The 18,631-nt window shown below is 38.2% G+C and overlaps 1 protein-coding gene across 10 annotated transcripts in view; it reads left to right on the forward strand.

The window, feature by feature from the left end:
- The window catches only part of BBX (BBX high mobility group box domain containing), a 282,463-nt gene that overhangs the window by 239,713 nt on the left and 24,119 nt on the right, over nucleotides 1-18,631 (forward strand). For all 10 annotated transcript variants that reach the window (XM_089910519.1, XM_089910520.1, XM_022595745.3 and 7 more), the window contains 3 exons: nucleotides 5,509-6,517; nucleotides 7,536-7,674; nucleotides 11,415-11,563. In XM_089910519.1, the coding sequence (XP_089766645.1) occupies nucleotides 5,509-6,517; nucleotides 7,536-7,674; nucleotides 11,415-11,563 (1,297 nt within the window). The remainder of the gene's footprint in view (nucleotides 1-5,508; nucleotides 6,518-7,535; nucleotides 7,675-11,414; nucleotides 11,564-18,631) is intronic.

Genomic DNA, 18,631 nt, shown 5'->3' on the forward strand with positions numbered 1-18,631 from the left:
GAAAAGGAACTTAATTGGTGGCAGAGTCAGTCTGTTGTCATAGACAATCTCTCTATAATCCCTGCCTTTTGAAACTGCCTCTCAATATAAAATTTGTTCACATCTCAGAGTGATGGCATCTTCTAAGAGTTACTACATCCATAGCTGTTCCTGGGCTCTGTTTATGTCATGTGAAAAATACAGACTATTAATTCCTAGACACTTTTTTTTTTTTTTTGCGGTATGCGGGCCTCTCACTGTTGTGGCCTCTCCCGTTGCGGAGCACAGGCTCCGGACGCACAGGCTCAGCGGCCGTGGCTCACGGGCCCAGCCGCTCCGCGGCATGTGGGATCTTCCCGGACTGGAGCACAAACCCGTGGTCCCCTGCATCGGCAGGCGGACTCTCAACCACTGCGCCACCAGGGAAGCCCTCCTAGAAACTTTTTTTTTTTTTAATGTATTTATTTATTTTTGGCTGTGTTGGGTCTTTGTTTCTGTGCGAGGGCTTTCTCCAGTTGTGGCGAGTGGAGGCCACTCTTCATCACGGTGCGCGGGCCTCTCACTGTCACGGCCTCTCCCGTTATGGAGCACAGGCTCCAGACGCGCAGGCTCAGTAGTTGTGGCTCACGGGCTTAGTTGCTCCACGGCATGTGGGATCTTCCCAGACCAGGGCTCGAACCCATGTCCCCTGCATTGGCAGGCAGATTCCTAACCACTGCGCCACCAGGGAAGCCCCCTCCTAGAAACTTTTGAAAATTATTTTTAATCATGTTTGAACTCATAGAAAAGAAGATGAAAACTGGGAATTATTGAAGTCTCCCCCCACCCCCCAAAGTTATTGTCTAATGTGCTTCCCCAGAATCTCTGTACCCTGTATGCTGGCTTATATCCCAGGTGGCTGCAGACTGCCTTTCCTGGGTTCCTGTGTCCCCTGATTTCTAGCTGGGTTCAGCCAGTGGGAGACACTGGCAGAAGATTAGGGGATGGGAGGAAGAGAGAGGCTGGGATGTGTAAGGAAGGGGTGGGAGTAAGCAAAGGCATCATCTCGTCCATGTATCCAGCTCCCTCCAGATTGGCCCACCACAGGTCTATCTTCCACCAGGGACCTAGCCCCTGGGCTTCGTAACGCTCCTTCCACCATTTGTCCCTACTGTGCCTTCCTGCTGTTGCTAATCCCTGGGTTACCTCACGACCTCCTGTTCTGGTATCCCAGTTCTTCATGACCTGTGTAATTAATTTATTCCCTGCATTAAATTCCCTTGGCTAGATATGCTTTAAGTTGTTTCTGTTTACGCAGTTACACCCTGACTGGTGCACAAGCCATCCTCATCCTTTATTTTGTATGCTTATAAAATAGGCTAAGAGAATGCTAATGGCATACTGTACCCAGATTTCAGCAAAACTTCTGACAGACATCTTATGATGTCCTTGTAAACAAAATGGGGGGAGTTTAGACTGGATTATTAAACATTCTTAGATTGCTGGAGCTTATTAATGTTCAAATCAACCTGATGAAAGGGCTCTAGAGGTTTGCCAGAACGCTCTGTCCTTGACCATGACCTACTCAACTTTATTACCAAAGATTTAGACAAAGATGTAAAAAGCAACTTTATCAAATGTGTCTATAACACAAAGCTGGAAGGTAATTTAACTCAAATTTTGAAAAGATATACTTTGTAAGGAAAAATGGAAACTCTTGCATCTAGTTACAAAAAATATAAAGATACAGAATGGGAGAGACCAAGCTTCCCAGCATAGTATGTGGGTAATCCAGGATTTTAATTGACCACAAGCCCAATGCAAGCCGGAAGTTTTGACCTGTTTTTTTTAAAAACAGGAGGGATATCATATATTAACGCATATATGTGGAATCTAGAAAAATGATATAGATGGTCTTATTTGCAAAGCAGAAATAGAGACACAGACATAGAGAACAAATGTATGGATACCAAGGAGGAGGGGAGGTGGGATGAATTGGGAGACTGGGATTGACATATACACTACTATGTATAAAATAGGTAACTAATGAGAACCTACTGTATAGCATGGGGAACTCTACCCAATGCTCTGGGGTGACTTAAATGGGAAGGAATCCAAAAAAGAGGGGATATATGTATATGTATAGCTGATTCACTTTGCTGTACAGCAGAAACTAACCCAACATTGTAAAGCAACTATACTCCAGTAAAAATGAATTAAAAATAAAAACAGTGGGGCAAGTTCATCTTTGGTTCTCATTAGAAGATTAGTGTCCTTATCAACTGACAAATAGCTCCACTTTTCATCTAGAGTATTACAGGAAGGCTAGGAACTTAATCTAAAATACTGCTAAATCGAAACATCATTGTTTTCCAGCGCTTACAAGCTTTATGTCATTTATGAGTTTTATTTGCACACATTTGTTTACTTTTGCCTGGCAACAACTCAGCGGAGGATGACGTACTGTTACGATTTCTCAGCCTTTATATCCTCATATGGGTTCAGGTATAAGCTACCTGCCTAGCTCACTGTGTGGCCTTAGGCAAGCAAGTATGGTGCTTGCACAGAAACCCAGCTTATTTCAATAAAGTCCATTCTCACTTCAGGACAACCATACTGCATCTGGATAAGAGGGACCCAACTTTTGAAAGGTTGGGAAGCCTTTACATATAATGAGCAGTTATTCCAGGGGAAGAGACTCGCGGGAACATAAAGTCTATCTTCTAGGATTTAAAAGTCTGTCACATGAGAGAAGGAGTAGATTAAGTGGCTTCAGGGAACAACCAGGACTGATAGGATTTATAGATTTTTGCTCAATATTTTAAAATTTTCAAACAGCATTGCCCTCTAATATGGTCACTGTCTTTGTGCAAAAAGTTGTATAACTCTCAGGAATTTTATAATAAAATGAATTGCTACATTAGGAAGAATGTTAAATTAGATAACATTAGATAAGATAATTAGGTAAGTCTAGAGTGACACCCAACTCTGAGAGTTTGATTTGTGTTTATTTGGTTTATTGTGTTATTTATTTTTATTTTTTATTTTATTATTTTATTTTTATTTGGTTATTTATTGTGTTTATTGGGGTTTGGTTAGTGAGAATTGTGATTTGTAGTTATTAGTTTTATTTTTATAGTTTAACTTCCAGCCATGTAATTGTTTTTCTTATAATTTAGAATTAACATGCTCTATTTATGAAAAAACTTTAAGAGCCTGAAACAAGGAAGTAAAGCATGACTAGTGTTCGGGGTAATTACCTTCCCAAGAAATATTATGCTGTTTCCCAGAATATGTCCCCAGAGAGAATGTCTGCATTTGTTCCATTTCATTCCTAGCTGTAGAATCCTATCAGGGGTGATGAGGAGAATTGTTTTGAAATACATTGAAGCTGAAAATAGAGTTTGCAAAGTGTTATTGGGTTTGCTAAGATGAACCTGTGCAAATGCAAACCGTTGGCAAAATCAGTGCTTGTGTGGCAAAGGTCCCTAAAGTGACTTATTAAAGGCCACCAGAGTGATAGTGATTGAAAACTATAAAATTCACCTTGAGGATGCCTTTCTAGCCTTCTTCTAGCATAGTCTTTCTCCCCACATGGGATAGTTAGATTCATGAAGGACTAGGATAATTGAGAAAGGAAAATAAAAATTATTCCAAAATTGATACAAAAACAGCAAATCTCCCCTGAGAATAAAGCATGCAGGGAAGATGATATGTATCCCAGTGTTTCAGAATTAATTTAACGTTTTGCTTTGATCTTTTTTCTGGTTAGGTTTAATAAAGGGAAGTTCTCAGTCTTCATAACTACTTGCTGAGGTCTAAAAGTTAACTTACATGATTTCCTGACAAAGGCAGCTCTGTTGTGAATTCATGATATTACACATCTTCCCTGTGAGTGATCCTGAAGGGCTGGGTACTCTTGTCATGTTCATTTTTTAAAAAAAACCTTGCACTGTCTGCCTCCTCCTGCCCCTTCTCCAGCTTCTTGCGAGACTTACTAATCATAACATAATTCTCACGGAAGGATTTGAGATATACTGAAAGTACTAAGGGAAAAAATGAGGTAAAATAGTATCTGATGTTTAATTCAATGTATTATCCATTTAAAAATGAATTTTATAGCTGTTAACAATCTCTGACAACTTGCCATTCCATAAAATGGTGATTTTTCTTTTAAAACAGATCAGTTTCCTACTCATGTACTTGATTTGGGGGGTTCAGCAAGCCCTAATAGTCTTTTTTCCTCTAAATTGACAGTGCAGAGTAGATAAAATGAGTAATGGTTAAGAATTCCTCTGCTGCCGTTGGCTTCATCAGCCTTGTAGTGACTCGTGATGAATCCCTCCGAGGGGCTGGGGGGCTGGGGTGGAAGCTGTCAGGAATCATGGGACAGACCTTATTGATCTTTGCACCTTTAGTGTCCCCCACTGAGCCTAGCACCGGGGAGCCTTACGGGGAGTGTTTATGAATGAAAAGCCAGGTACTGAAAATGAATTTTACAATGAGCTGTAATTTCCTCTTTTAGAAAATAGCTTTTAGATTGCAGTTTCAAGGTACATAGTTGCTGGAGAGGAAGATGGCGAGTTTCTCCTTTAATGTCCTATATGTGAAATTTGGGGAGTTTAAAAATTTAACTGAATTGCTCACAGATGTGTTTTGGGGCTCAAATTTTTCAGATTTTAGGGAAAATGATGCAGTGTGTGTATCTTACAGTATGCCATTAATTCCCCTAATATATATTCAAATTCATGGAGATTTAATAGCAAAAACATGAATAGTCACATTAAGTCAGATAATAGTTCTGGTCAGAATTTGCAGCCAGGTAAGTTTGGATCAGATCAAGTTTGCCATCAAATGGGTTTTAAAAAAAAACAACCACCTCCCACTTATTTTTCAGAGCTTTTGTGATCTTTCAGGTTATCTTTTAGCATTTGTGGACCTATAATGTTTTGTTCATTAACCAAAACCTTCTGTAGTTCTTTAGTGAATCATCTTATCATTTCTAATTTTAAGCAGGTAGATAGAAATTGTTGCTATTTCTCTCATTTCCCCAAGAAAAAAGAAAAGGTAAATATCTGAATAGAGTTTAGGGATGATTTACCAAGTACTGCCATATGTGCATCATCTCACTTAGACCTCACAGGATCCTCTGAGACAACTATTATCAGTTTTATTTTACAAAGACAACAGAGGAATGAGGACTGAAATGACTCATCCTAGGTGCAGAGTTAGCAAGTAGCAAAATTAAGACTCAAACTCAGGTCTTTCAATTCTAGATCCCATCCTTCTTTTCCCAAATCTTGTTTTCAGAGGAAACCTTCATGAGAAGCTGGAAAGTGAGAATTTGAGTATATACTCCTCTAGAGTTGAATGAATATATTACAAAGCCTTTTATTAATTTGAATAATTTAAGTTACTTTGGCAGAAGTGGACTTGTAAAGTTTGAAGTTTGTTTTGATTATTTTTTAAGAGGATGTAATTTAAAAGTTTAAGCTAGTTTCAAGTATAGAATAATGTATTTTGTTTGTTCTCTCATGTTTAACTGTTTAGATGTGCCTGGCATCAGAGGGGGTAAAAATGGAAGAATCAAAGCTAATAAAAGCAAAAGAATCAGATGGCGGAAGAATTAAAGAATTGGAGAAGGGCAAGGAAGAAAGAGAAATAAAAATGGAGAAAATAGATGAAGCCAGGTTACAGAAAGAAGCAGAATTTGAAAAATCAGCTAAGGAAAATGTAGGAGATTCTAAGGAATTAAGAAATTTTGAGGAGCTGCGAATGGATGATATAATGGGTATAAAAATGGAAGCTCCCAAAGAAATTAAAAAGGAAGAATTAGAGGAAGATCAAAAGTGTAGTCACTTCCCTGATTTTTCTTACTCTGCCAGTAGCAAGATCATAATAAGCGATGTTCCCAGTAGAAAGGATCACATGTGCCATCCTCATGGAATTATGATCATTGAGGATCCCACAGCATTAAGCAAACCAGAAAAGCTAAAAAAGAAAAAGAAGAAAAACAAAATGGATCGACATGGAAATGATAAATCCACACCCAAGAAGACTTGCAAAAAGAGGCAGTCCTCGGAATCTGATATCGAGAGTGTCATGTACACCATTGAAGCTGTTGCAAAGGGAGACTGGGGCATCGAGAAGCTTGGAGAAACCCCTCGCAAGAAGGTCCGCACGTCCTCAAGTGGCAAGGGAAGCATTTTGGATGCCAAGCCACCAAAGAAGAAAGTGAAATCAAGAGAGAAGAAAATGTCAAAGGAGAAATCCTCAGACACCACCAAAGAGTCAAGACCTCAAGATTTTATCAGTATTTCTGCCAGCAAGAACATTTCTGGTGAGGTGCCAGAGGGTATAAAAGCAGAACCATTGACCCCTACGGAGGATGCATTACCACCCAGCCTATCGGGACAGGCCAAGCCTGAGGACAGTGACTGTCACAGAAAAATAGAGACTTGTGGCTCCCGGAAATCCGAGAGGTCTTGCAAAGGTGCTCTTTATAAAACCCTGGTGTCTGAGGGTATGCTCACCTCTCTGCGAGCTAATGTTGACAGAGGTAAGTGACTTCTCTAAATCTGAAAAGAACATGGAAACCTAGCAGAATTTCTCCTTTAAACGTATTGAAAAGAACCACAGTAAAGAACAGTATAGTATCAAAATAATATTTTACATTTGTACAATTCTTTACAGTTTATATACATTTGTCATTTTACCTATATGTTTTTAGCAGCATTAAGGGGAGTTTCTATTCACTTTGTACATGGTTCTCAGAATATAAGTGTTCAAAGTTACTCCAACCTTTTTTTTACTGGTGTTGGCTGGCTTTTTGTTTTAAAGGATCAGTATTGCATGTGTAGAGCTCTTAAGTCTGGTTTTTAAAATTGATGGAAATAATTTTCTGAAACAAGCAGATATGTTTGGCAGAATCTTGACCTGTAGACTCTAGAAGCAAATAACTTATCTGGCCCTCCCCACTAGGTAATCAAAACTGTAGTTGAAGTGAAGAGCTCTTTAAAACATAACAGTATCCAGAAACCAGTTAATATATATACCTTTATTCCATAGAGTGTTTCATATAAATTCATCTATTTTAAAATATAGTATCTGGCTAGGGGACTACCTGTTGCCAAGCTAAATTCCAACTATAGAGATGTGTGAAAATAGGTCTAACAAGTCCTGAATGAAGATCCTTGAGAATACATAGTTCTCCAGGGATGTCATTCCAGTAAGTCTTGGGGAAATTAGAATTAATAGTGCATACCAGAAAAGGGCTCCCACACCTCAGGTTGATTATCTAATGGAAAAATTAGTAGTATTGATAGTTAGTCTGTCTCATGAGTCATGTAGCACCTGTTATGATGAGATTGTGGATCTCAGAGTCTGTAAGTTACTTCTTTGCATGTTCTGTTATTAAAGGTCGTCCATCAGGAATCACTCTGAAGAATCTGAAATAGTTACAAATGGCATCATGCAAATGATACCTAAGGGGTCAAGAGATCACTTGTGAAGCAACTAAGATGATTTCCCTTCCATCCCAATATACCAAGCACACTCTTTCTTTTGAATTTCCTTAGGGAAACGAAGCTCAGGAAAAGGAAACTCCTCTGATCACGAAGGGTGTTGGAATGAAGAAAGCTGGACATTTAACCAGAGTGGGACCAGTGGAAGCAAGAAGTTCAAGAAGACAAAGCCAAAGGAAGACTCTCTCCTTGGGTAAGTGTCTGTGAGCACAGTCAGACACACAGCACAGACCCCAAATGTGGTGGTATTTTCAAGGTAAACAGATCACTAACTGCTTGTTCTTTGAGTATCCAGTCAGCACCTCCTGCCATCTTAGTAAGCACATGAAGGAATACAAATCAAGTGTATCGCATGATTCCTGCTGTTAGCATGGTTGTGTGAGTGATAGTGTCATTCATGTTTTAAGTATAGTACAAAATGTGTAGATTTTAGACTTGGGCCTGAGTTTGAATGGAGGTCCATCTTGTATTAGTGACGTTACATTATATATGTTTTTACATTTACAATACATCTCCAGGATGCATTTCTCATCTGAAATTTATGATGGATATTATATAAGTATGTTTATACTTTGCTAATTTTACATACTGTATGTACTTCATTTAATATTTCTGAAGGTTATGCACATGTTTATAAAATAATGACAGCTGAAAATGTAGATAAAATTATGTTTCTACCTCTGACTTTGTTTTGTGTAAACCATGTTCTAATGCTCTGAGATTAAAATATTAGATTAAGTATTCTCTTGATACAGAGAATATTCAGCAATTAATTATGTATTAAAATGCAGTATCAAGAAAGAGCATACATCAAGATAAAATCATTAAGAATTATTTCATTTTTTATGGGCTCCCCTGGTGGCACAGTGGTTGAGAGTCCACCTGCCAATGCAGGGGACATGGGTTCGTGCCCTGGTTTGGGAAGATTCCCACATGCCGCGGAGTGGCTGGGCCCGTGAGCCATGGCCACTGAGCCTGCACGTCCAGAGCCTGTGCTCCGCAACGGGAGAGGCCACAACAGTGAGAGGCCCGCGTACCACACAAAAAATAAATAAATAAAATAAAATTTTAAAAAAGGGCTTCCCTGGTGGTGCAGTGGTTGAGAATCTCCCTGCTAATGCAGGGGACATGGGTTCAAGCCCTGGTCTGGGATGATCCCACATGCCGCGGAGCAGCTAGGCCCGTGAGCCACAACTACTGAGCCTGCACTTCTGGAGCCTGTGCTCTGCAACAAGAGAAGCCACGATAGTGAGAGGCCTGCGCACCGCGATGAAGAGTGGCCCCCGCTTACCACAATAAGAGATCGCCCTTGCACAGAAACGAAGACCCAACACAGCAAAAATAAATTAATTAATTAATAAAACTCTAAAAAAAAAAAGAATTATTTCATTTTTTATTATATAAAACAGACTTCTAATACCAATCTTAACAGAAAGCATTTTGTTAGGAGATTCAGTACTTTATATTGGCGAAGAAATCATCTGTATATTCAGTTGTACTGCTTTAAAATTCCTTTGAGATTTCTCATTAGCCCACTTTGAAAAGAATACATTGACTAGAAATAAGTACATTTTAATATATTTTCCATATTTTTTCATGAGTATGTTAGAGGCATGCAAATTTTATGCATTTGGGAGTATTATACTTGGTTTATCCATAAATATTTGCATTTCTTTTTGTGGGATAGTGTACTTTTTCAACTGGACGTTACAGTGCTTTAAGGTCTGGTTAATCTTAAGGCCCTCATCATACAGTGGGAGGGTGGAAATTATTTCTTGTGATGATGATTCCTCAATCTTATATATATTGAGATGATATATTTATAATTTTATATATTTTGTTTCTAATGTTTTTAAAAGTCCAAAGTAGTTCAAATTAGTTTTGCTGACATTATGCTTAAAGAATGACATGAAAATACTCACATTTGTCATTGTCAAATACAAAAGTATTTGCATGATTTTCTTAAAAAGTGACAATTGAGCATCAGGACCAGTGCTCTATATCTCCTGGAACTACCAGTGCCCTGTGGGTCTGCCAACTGAGAAGGAAGCAGGTCTTGTTGCAAACAATATGAAGGCCAGGGGAGTTAAGCAGGCATGAAGGCTCCCCAGCAGAAAGTTCTCTGGTGCTTCCATTCAAAACTGCTGAAGCTATGAGAGAGAGATTTTTACCAGTCTTCTTTGAGGAAGAAGAAAAGTGAAACAATCTTTTGAAAATTTGTTCCTGAAAAGAGATTGGGATGTGGGGTGGTTTTTTTTTTGTTTTAATCATTTCTAAGGAAGCCACATGTATTTAACTGGGAGTGTGGTTTTCTGCAGGCTAAATCGGTGATAAAACTCTGATCTTTCCTCTTCTGCCTTCTATACAAATTGGCCTATCAGAATCAGGCTATCTGGGTTTGCTTTGTTTGGAACATGCCAACATAGTTCATGAGCAGTGAAAAATGCCAGATCCTGTCAGTCTTCTCTGAGATTTCTAAATGAGCATTTTAAACCTTTTTATTGCAGAAAGTGTGCTCCCTGTTTAGTTAACTATAGCCAAGGAAAATTCACTCAGTATTGGCAGTTCTACTTTTATAGACTTCTCCACGAAAAACATAGGTAATTATTCTAGTTGAAAAAAGAAGGGACCTAAGGAGTTACAGCTTGCATTTTCGTATTTTTCTTTTGGTTATCCAGAGTATCTGAAAAATTTACGACTTATAGATAGCTTTCTGACAGCATCTGAATAGTATCAGATAGTATCTGATTTTCCATTAGTATAAATATTTATTAACTGAAATGAGAAAAGACAGTTTTATTAAGGGAGGAACATCACTCCCACCCACCACCCTTCACTGCTTTGTTAGAACTTAGTAGTAGCCTTTTTCAGTTGGCCATTCTGATGGTCATCTGACTGTCTTATCTCTGCTCCCAATTCCTGTACATTTCTCCAAAACTGAGAATAGTCTTAAGTGGACACACCTCAAGGACATCCCTCAGGTAGCAGCCTAACACGTTAGCTTCTTGTAAGTTGGTACTCAAAGCTGCTCTCTTCTCAGTACGCTTTCCATTTTCCATCTACCAAGCACAGCAGTTCTGCAGCATCTCCCATCTGTTTGGGTTGCATCTTAGCTAATAAGTCTCACTATAAATGAAAGCCAGCAGCTAGCCTAGGATCCAGCAGGCATACTGCCATTGCTGTGAGGGGGACTTAGAGACAGTCAAAAGCAACCCAAGGATTTCCCAACTTTGCTGGTGGCTTGCTGGTGGCATTTATGAAGTCATTTGTGGTTTGCGTTAAGGCAATGTTGCCTCTCTGCCAGTTGTGTTCTTTGAAAATTGGCTTTACTTTTTTCATTGAGTGTCTTGTCCTCATCCTGGTCAACTGCCCAGAAATTTTTTCTAATATTCAGAATATTTGTTTGCATTTTCTTTGTGTGTGTATATTTTAATCACGTACTAGTCAATAATTTTTTTAAATTAAGCTTACAAAATTACCAATATACCATACTGTCAGTAAGCTTGCATACACACACACACACACGCACACGCACACACACACACACACACACACACACACACGAGAATCTTTAGAATGAGAAACTTGTCTGGATGGAATATGCTTTGTATTGAACTTAATGAAAAATTCCCACGCCAATGGAAAGAACAGCAAATTCTCCACTTTAAAAAGTATTCTGCTATTTTTATATAATGTTTCTACTTTTCTAAGGTAATAACCTGTTGTATGAGTTTATGAAGAAAATTGTGTTGATAAATCTCAAGCATTTCTGAAAAGATGTTTTTTGTCCTTGCACAGAATTTATTAATAATGCTCTAATTCTTAGGGACCCCATTTTCAAATGGAATATCTTTAAATATACCTTAGATCATTTTCTGTTTAAATATTTACATCATGTGCTGATTGATTCTATCCCCTCCCCTCTTTTATTAGCTCAGCAAAGCTGGATGAAGAATTTGAAAAGAAATTCAACAGCCTCCCTCAGTATAGTCCTGTTACATTTGACCGGAAATGTGTACCTGTCCCAAGAAAAAAGAAGAAGACTGGAAATATGTCCTCAGAACCGACTAAAACCAGCAAAGGTTAGATGTGTGCTGTACTTTCCTGCAGTGTGGTCAGAATCTAACTGAAGCCTCTTCTCAGCGTCTGCAGCTCCCTTTAGATAATGTAACTGGGTTTACAGTTGAAGCAGCGAGTTGGAATTTCAGGTTGCTTTCCAAGATTATCTTGGTTCCTGCCTTGCTTCTCTCTCTCTTCTTTCCTTCCTAAGTCTCTTCAGCCTTTGTCCTTTGGCATCTCAGCCTATACATTTGCCCGTAAGTGTGTAGCTCTTTTGAAAGTGTTATACATGGTCTTCGACCTCCTGCTCTCCAGAATTCAGATTGGGAATGTTGAGCTTCTCTTGAGCAGAAACTGCTGGCTGAGCCTAATTCTTCTGTTCCCTGTCTGTCTGCAACAGGTTGGACTCTGGGGTAGTGAAATCCTTCCATTCACCTAATAGGGAGTCTCTATTCTTCACTGGCAGTGTGAATCAAATGAAAATAAAACTCCCTGTAATACTCCGGCAATATAATTTTTATTGGTTTTGTTAAATTTAGAAAAATGCTGTGTTTTCAAGAATATCAGATTCTCCTCTGTGTATATCAAGGAAGCTTTTTAAATTATCAGTGTGACTTGGGTGGATCTCAGCACTCATTAGGGTCAACACTGTAGTTCCTAGAGGGGTTTTATTTATTTATTTATTTTTGTGGTACGTGGGCCTCTCACTGTTGTGGCCTCTCCCGTTGCGGAGCAGAGGCTCCGGACGCGCAGGCTCAGAGGCCATGGCTCACGGGCCCAGCTGCTCCGCGGCATGTGGGATCTTCCCGGACCAGGGCACGAACCCGTGTCCCCTGCATCGGCAGGTGGACTCTCAACCACTGCGCCACCAGGGAAGCCGCTTAGAGGGGTTTTAAAGAGTGGGGGGGGGGGGTGCCTTTTCAGTGGTCTCAACACCTGGGACCACCATTACATTTGTGGTGCAGGGGCTGGGGTTCTAAACATCCAAACCCACCCAGGACATTCAAGTACAATGAAGAATTGTCCTACCCTAAATGACAGTATTGCTCCAGTGAGAAACTCGTCTTCTGATTTTACTTTAGGTCTAAAGGTTGATGGGCAAATATACCTCTAGTTTTCCATACAGATGTGAAAGACTTCTTTTGGTATCTCTCCTATAAGGGTAGTGAATGGAGAGATGAAGAACTAGTGTGGCCAAGGTTTTGTTATTTCCAGGATCGAATTCTGAGCAGGATTTGGTAGATTTCTCATAATTACCCTGTAAAAGAGGCTACCTGTTGCTTGCTTTATGGCAAATCAGATTAATTCTTTTGTGTGTGTGTTTTTTAGTTGGATAGATGGACAGATGATGACATATATTTTTACATAAATCTTGCCCAAATCTAGCAATCATGGATAATGATCAAAGGTAATGTTAATGAGGATATATAATTTCATGGATTTGGGGAAGTATATAAGGTATATATATCTAGGGAAAAATTATGTCTGAAGAAACCTAAACCTTTTTCCCTCAAGACCTAAAACCCCCATTGTACACTGGAATTGAAACAACTGAGGAGACCTGTATCTCAGGATGAATCTGAAAGGTTGAAAAATATTCTCCCTTCATGATTAAAGGCAGGGAAGAATGTAAAAGTGATTTTAGAATTAGCTTGGCTTTCCGCTGTGGTTAATAAAAACAAGTCTAGTGAATAAAGAACTAAAAAGGAAACGTTGCATCACCAAGCCTGCTCATCTGGGAAAATAAAATAGGGTTGTTCTGAGGTCTCCCAAGATACATAGGAAAGAAATAAAGCAGCTTGTTGACAGGTAGGTAGCTGAGCACTGTAATAGATTGCCAAATGAAATGACAGTCCTTGTGCCCTGGAGATATTTAGGAATAGGTAAAGTAGTCCATGAGCCCAAAGATGCCAGGTATCATCAGCCCCATAATTCTTGGATTTAAAGTTGCTGATAAATACCTGACAAGCTAATAAAATGGAACTTAACTGATTGCTGTACAGGATGTATTCTCTTCCTCCACTCCTTGCAGTTGGAGACATTCATTTTAGAGCTCTGAAGTTGGCCAAATTATCCTTCAGGGACAGTAACAGTAGATTTATCTTTGTAAAGCTGTAAAACCCTGAAGTTAGAATGTATTTTCACGAGACCTGCTCTTGGGTCTTGATTGTCTGTTATATGTTTTTCCTCTCCCGGCTGAGATTAACAGTATTTCTTTTGCTATGAAATAGCTTTTGGGAGTTTTGGATTATACTTTATACAATATCACCTTAACTCTTCCATTATGCCTCTCAAGCCACAAAGTCCCTGGTTCTTATACAGTATATCAATAATTACATAGGTAGGAGGTCTGTCAAGGCTTTAGATTTTGCTCTGCATTCCGACTTGTGGAGCAAAATGTGATTAAAATAAAGCAGAAATTAAATAATATATTCTCTATTTAGCAAACTAAAGAAATAGTATTTGTGGCTGATTGTAATTTGGCATTAGCAGCGCCAGTGTACTATCCTACAAGTTATTAATGAAATTATCATACCAGCTGTGCTGTAATTGCCTGATCTTTAGAGGATAGAGGAGATTGTTTTCTTGGAGTCTAGACCCTTTGCATCTTTACATAATGGATCGTTCAAAGCAAACATTGTGAGTGAGATCATTAGTTCTTTAGTAAAGGAGCGAGTATTCATAGGAAACCCCATTTTTTCTCCCACAGTTTGCCATTTGTCTGTATTTTATTTTCTCCTATATTTGTTATTCAACACTTATTACAATTTTTCCCTGCCTTATACTAGGTACTTTTTTAGCTCCTCCAGGTTATATGTATAGAATTTTTATGAAATGTAATTTCTAGAGGAAAATGATTTATATAGTTACATATCTCAAAATCATAGCACCTGCTTGGGCTTAACAATTCTGTTTTTCCAGTGGTCTTCTTATTTATGTCTGTATTTCTAAGTAGTCTTCCCCTTTTCCATCGTCCCCTCCACTATCTCTGCCCTGTCCCTTATGTCTATGTAATAGGTCTTGTCAGAAACTTTACAATAAAAAGGGATGAAAATAATTGTCACCTTCTTCCAACGAGACTCAGACTACGTTATAGTAGGCTTAGTGTATAGATGATTTAGGAATAGAATTTCCCTTTGCTTCTAAGAACAAATTATCCAGGAAATTACAATCCATCTAACTCACAATGCAGGTCAGCTGAAGCAGCCCATTCCTATAGTGTTTTCTGGTTTCTCTCCCACAGTTACTTATATATATTCAAATGAAAGCTTTGAATTATAAATCTAAATTTAATTGCAACTTCTTAAGAGGTTTGTTTTGACACATTATTTTAAGTGTGTATTTACTCTTAATGTATGAAGCACTTTTTACAAAAGTTTCAGAAGTCGGAGTGCTCTGTAAAATAGTAATTTTCAAGCGAAGTAGGGTCATGGAGAAAAAGTTAATTGAGTTCAATTTAGAGTGTTTAAATTATGCCTGAGCTTGACCCTTGTCTTAATTTCTCCTCCCTTATTTCTTTATCTTTTCACATTGTTTTTTGCCCATTAACAAACATACTGTTGGTCTTTCTCATTTTTTTTTCCAATTCACACTTACACTGCAAGATTGAAATTTCAGATGGTTAAGGATTTGAGATTTTTAAAAATCACGGTGGAATAAAAGAAGCATGTTTACAAAATAAAAGACTGAGGACAGAAACCCCAGTTTGGGTTTGAGCCAACCTGAGGATACTTTCTGTGCTCAAGAGCTTAAATGTGATGAAAGCCAGGCCATCCTTTCCTATCAGGAAGTGATAGCTTCCAGGTTGGGCAGAACTCTGTTTTTCGGCATGTAACTGAGAGTCTTCACTGCCACCAGACATTTTCTTGAACATGGTGACAGCACATTTGCATGTATAAAAGCTATACCTAGTATAATCCTGAGTTTTTTTTTTAAACAAGGCATGTATGTCTAGCGCACTAAGGTGACCCCTTCCCCTCAGTGAATCCTAACTTGATTGTGGCTGGTTTACTTGAACTTACTCCAGTCCACAGATTCATATGCCAAGCAGCTGGGAGCACTTCGGTATAAATTATTTTTTTAATAAATTTATTTATTTTTGACTGTGTTGGGTCTTTGTTGCTGCGCATGGGCTTTCTCTAGTTGCAGTGAACAGGAGCTACTCTTCATTGCAGTGCACGGGCTTCTCATTGCGGTGGCTTCTCTTGCTGCAGAGCACGGGCTCTAGAGCACAGGCTCAGTAGTTGTGGCGCACGGGCTTAGTTGCTCCCCGGCATGTGGAATCTTCCCGAATCAGAGCTTGAACCCATGTCCTCTGCATTGGCAGGCAGATTCTTAACCACTAGGCCACCAGGGAAGCTCTGCTATAAATTATTGCAAAGGAATTTGTTGTTTCACTGGTCATTCATCACTTATGTGTTCATTACAGAAATGACAGCCTAGTCTTAGAATAAACCTCCTTCCCTTTTTATAGCTTAAAAACATGAAACTATAGAAACTGGACATTAAGCCACCACCATTCTAGTTATGCCGAACACTTGTTTCCTATAATAGTTCTCCAGAGCAAGGTTCACTTAATTCACCTTACTTGCTGACCTTGAAAAGTTTTCATACCATGCTAATACTGAAATGGCTCCTATGTCACTACACTTCTCAGCCAAAACATGTCCATTTTTCAGCAAACCATGAACAACATTAATGTTTTGGAAAAGTTATTGTTAATGTCTCTATGGCACCCTTCTTACCCTCTCAGATTGTGGTTTGTCTCTGCTATTTTCTACCCAGCTGTGAAGTTGGGGTGCCAAAGAGTTTGATACCTTCAAAACACAGGTCATCCAGCCCCAAAATGTAAGTGGAGTCCTAAGCTAGTTTATATGCCAGCAACAGGTGATTTTGTCATAAGGAAGTGGAAGCTGATACAGTCTTTAAAGAAATTTGGTAGGAAGATGAGATGAGATGGCATGGAAACATGAGATGGTGTTTTAGTGAAAGACAGTTGCCAGTTCTTTGCTTTCTAAATGATTCCTTCTAAAACTCTTTTCTCTGCTTTTGACTTCCTACCTTTTCCCTCCATGGACATTTCTATGTTAATAGAATAATTAACTATGGAAAAGTTCCTGGTGGGCAGGAATCAAATTGTTCACTTCTTGACTCTAGAACTACTGCTTTTCAGTGAATACCATCATATCTTATCTATTACTCCTTCAAGTTTGTCACTTTCTTTTTTATCTGAACTTGTCATTTGCTTAGATTTGTTTTATAGTTATAGTTTGGGGATGGCTAGCAGCAAGGAGGTTTAAAAATATAAGTTTACAGGAGCTCTTCTATGTACTAAACCACCCTGGATGTTCTTTTTTTATGTTAAAATTGGCAAGCTCTATATTTAGTTTTGTCCTTAAATTATACTTTTTAGATTTGTCTGAGTATGGTTTGGTCTGAAAATATATATTCTATTCTTCTTTCTTAACCCATTCCATACATCAAATCAGTTTGCTTCTGTGAACCACTTCCTTATCCCATTGTCCTCATACACAGTGATGAGCACAGAAATCATTCTCCCTGTGAGGCAATAGCTTATTATTATTAAATTATTTTCCTATGGGTAAATCACTAGGATCCTTATGGCCCTGAGAAGTCTCAGAATTGTTTTTCTGCTTTCTTCTTCTTCTGTGTTCTGTGATTACCCGTGTATCTGTCATTCATGTGCCCTGGCCTGCAGTTTCCTAGATTGTATAAAATACATATGAGTGATTGCAAATGGACTATAGAGAATACCTATAATATTAGTATAGATTGTATACATGATATATTTTCTTTGTATTTCTTAAATTTATTTTCTTTCCCTTTTTGCTCACTCCCCCCCCACCTCCCCCAAAAAACAAATAAGAAGTGTTTTCTGTTTCCATTTCAGATCACCACCACCCAATTCAGAAGTATTTGCTATTGGTTATTTAGGATGACTTGGTGTAGTCATCAAAAAACACTTGTACACCTTTATGTTATCAGTAATAATAGCAAAAACTGTCATCTCTTGAGCTCTTTATTGATGCCATCAGTGTTTTAAGAGCTTTATTTATTTGTGCATGCAACAGCATTGTTGAGAATCAGTCATGTGTTAAGCACCACTCTAGGCATGTAGAATATATCTGTGAATGAAAACAAAGAACCCTGCTGCCAAGGAGGTTACATTTTAGTGGGACTACCAGGAATAAACAAGCCTAAACAATAAGAAAAGTATATAATGTATCAGAAGGTAAGCAATGATATGGAAAAAAGAATAGTTTTGATAGAACAAGAAGGCCGAATATCAACAAAGAAGGAGAAGACTTGAACACTATACAACAGCTAGACCTAACAGATATATATAGAATGCTCCACCCAACAATAGCATCATATACATTTTTCTCAGGTGGACATGGAACAGTCTCCAGTATACACAGTATGCTGGGACATTTAACAAACCAGTAAATTTAAAAGGATTGAAATAATTCAAATTATGTTTTCTGACCACAGTGGAATGAAATTAAAAATGAACAGCAGGAAAAAATTTAGAAAACTCAAAAATATGTGGAAATGAAGCAACACACTCTAAATAACCAATAAGTCAAAGAAGAAATCAATAGGGAAATATGAAAATACTTTGAGATGAATAAAATGAAAACACAGCATACTAAAATTTGTAGGATACAGCCAGAGCATTGCTTAGAGGGGAATTTATAGGTGTAAATGCATATATTAAGGAAGAAGAAAGATCTCAAATCAATAACATAACCTGTCTTGAGACACTGTTAGAAGAACAAACTAAACCTAAAGGAAGTAGAAGAAAAGAAATGATAGAGATTAGAGAGGAGATTAATGAAATGAAATTAATTAAAGAATAGGAAAACAATAGAGAAAATCATTAAAACCAAAAGCTAATTCTTTGAAAAGAACAACAAATTTGATAAATGTTTAGCTAGACTGACCAAGGAAAAAAGAAGACTCAAATCATTAGAATCAGAAATGAAATAGGGGCCATTACTACTGACCTTACAAAACTGGAAAGGATTATAAAGGAATACTATGAACAGTTATATGCCGGTAAATTAGAT

Source organism: Delphinapterus leucas, chromosome 4 (genome assembly GCF_059928025.1).
Source record: "Delphinapterus leucas isolate spDelLeu-1000000601 "Yukka" chromosome 4, BTC_Dleu_Yukka2, whole genome shotgun sequence".
Lineage (NCBI taxonomy): Eukaryota > Metazoa > Chordata > Mammalia > Artiodactyla > Monodontidae > Delphinapterus > Delphinapterus leucas.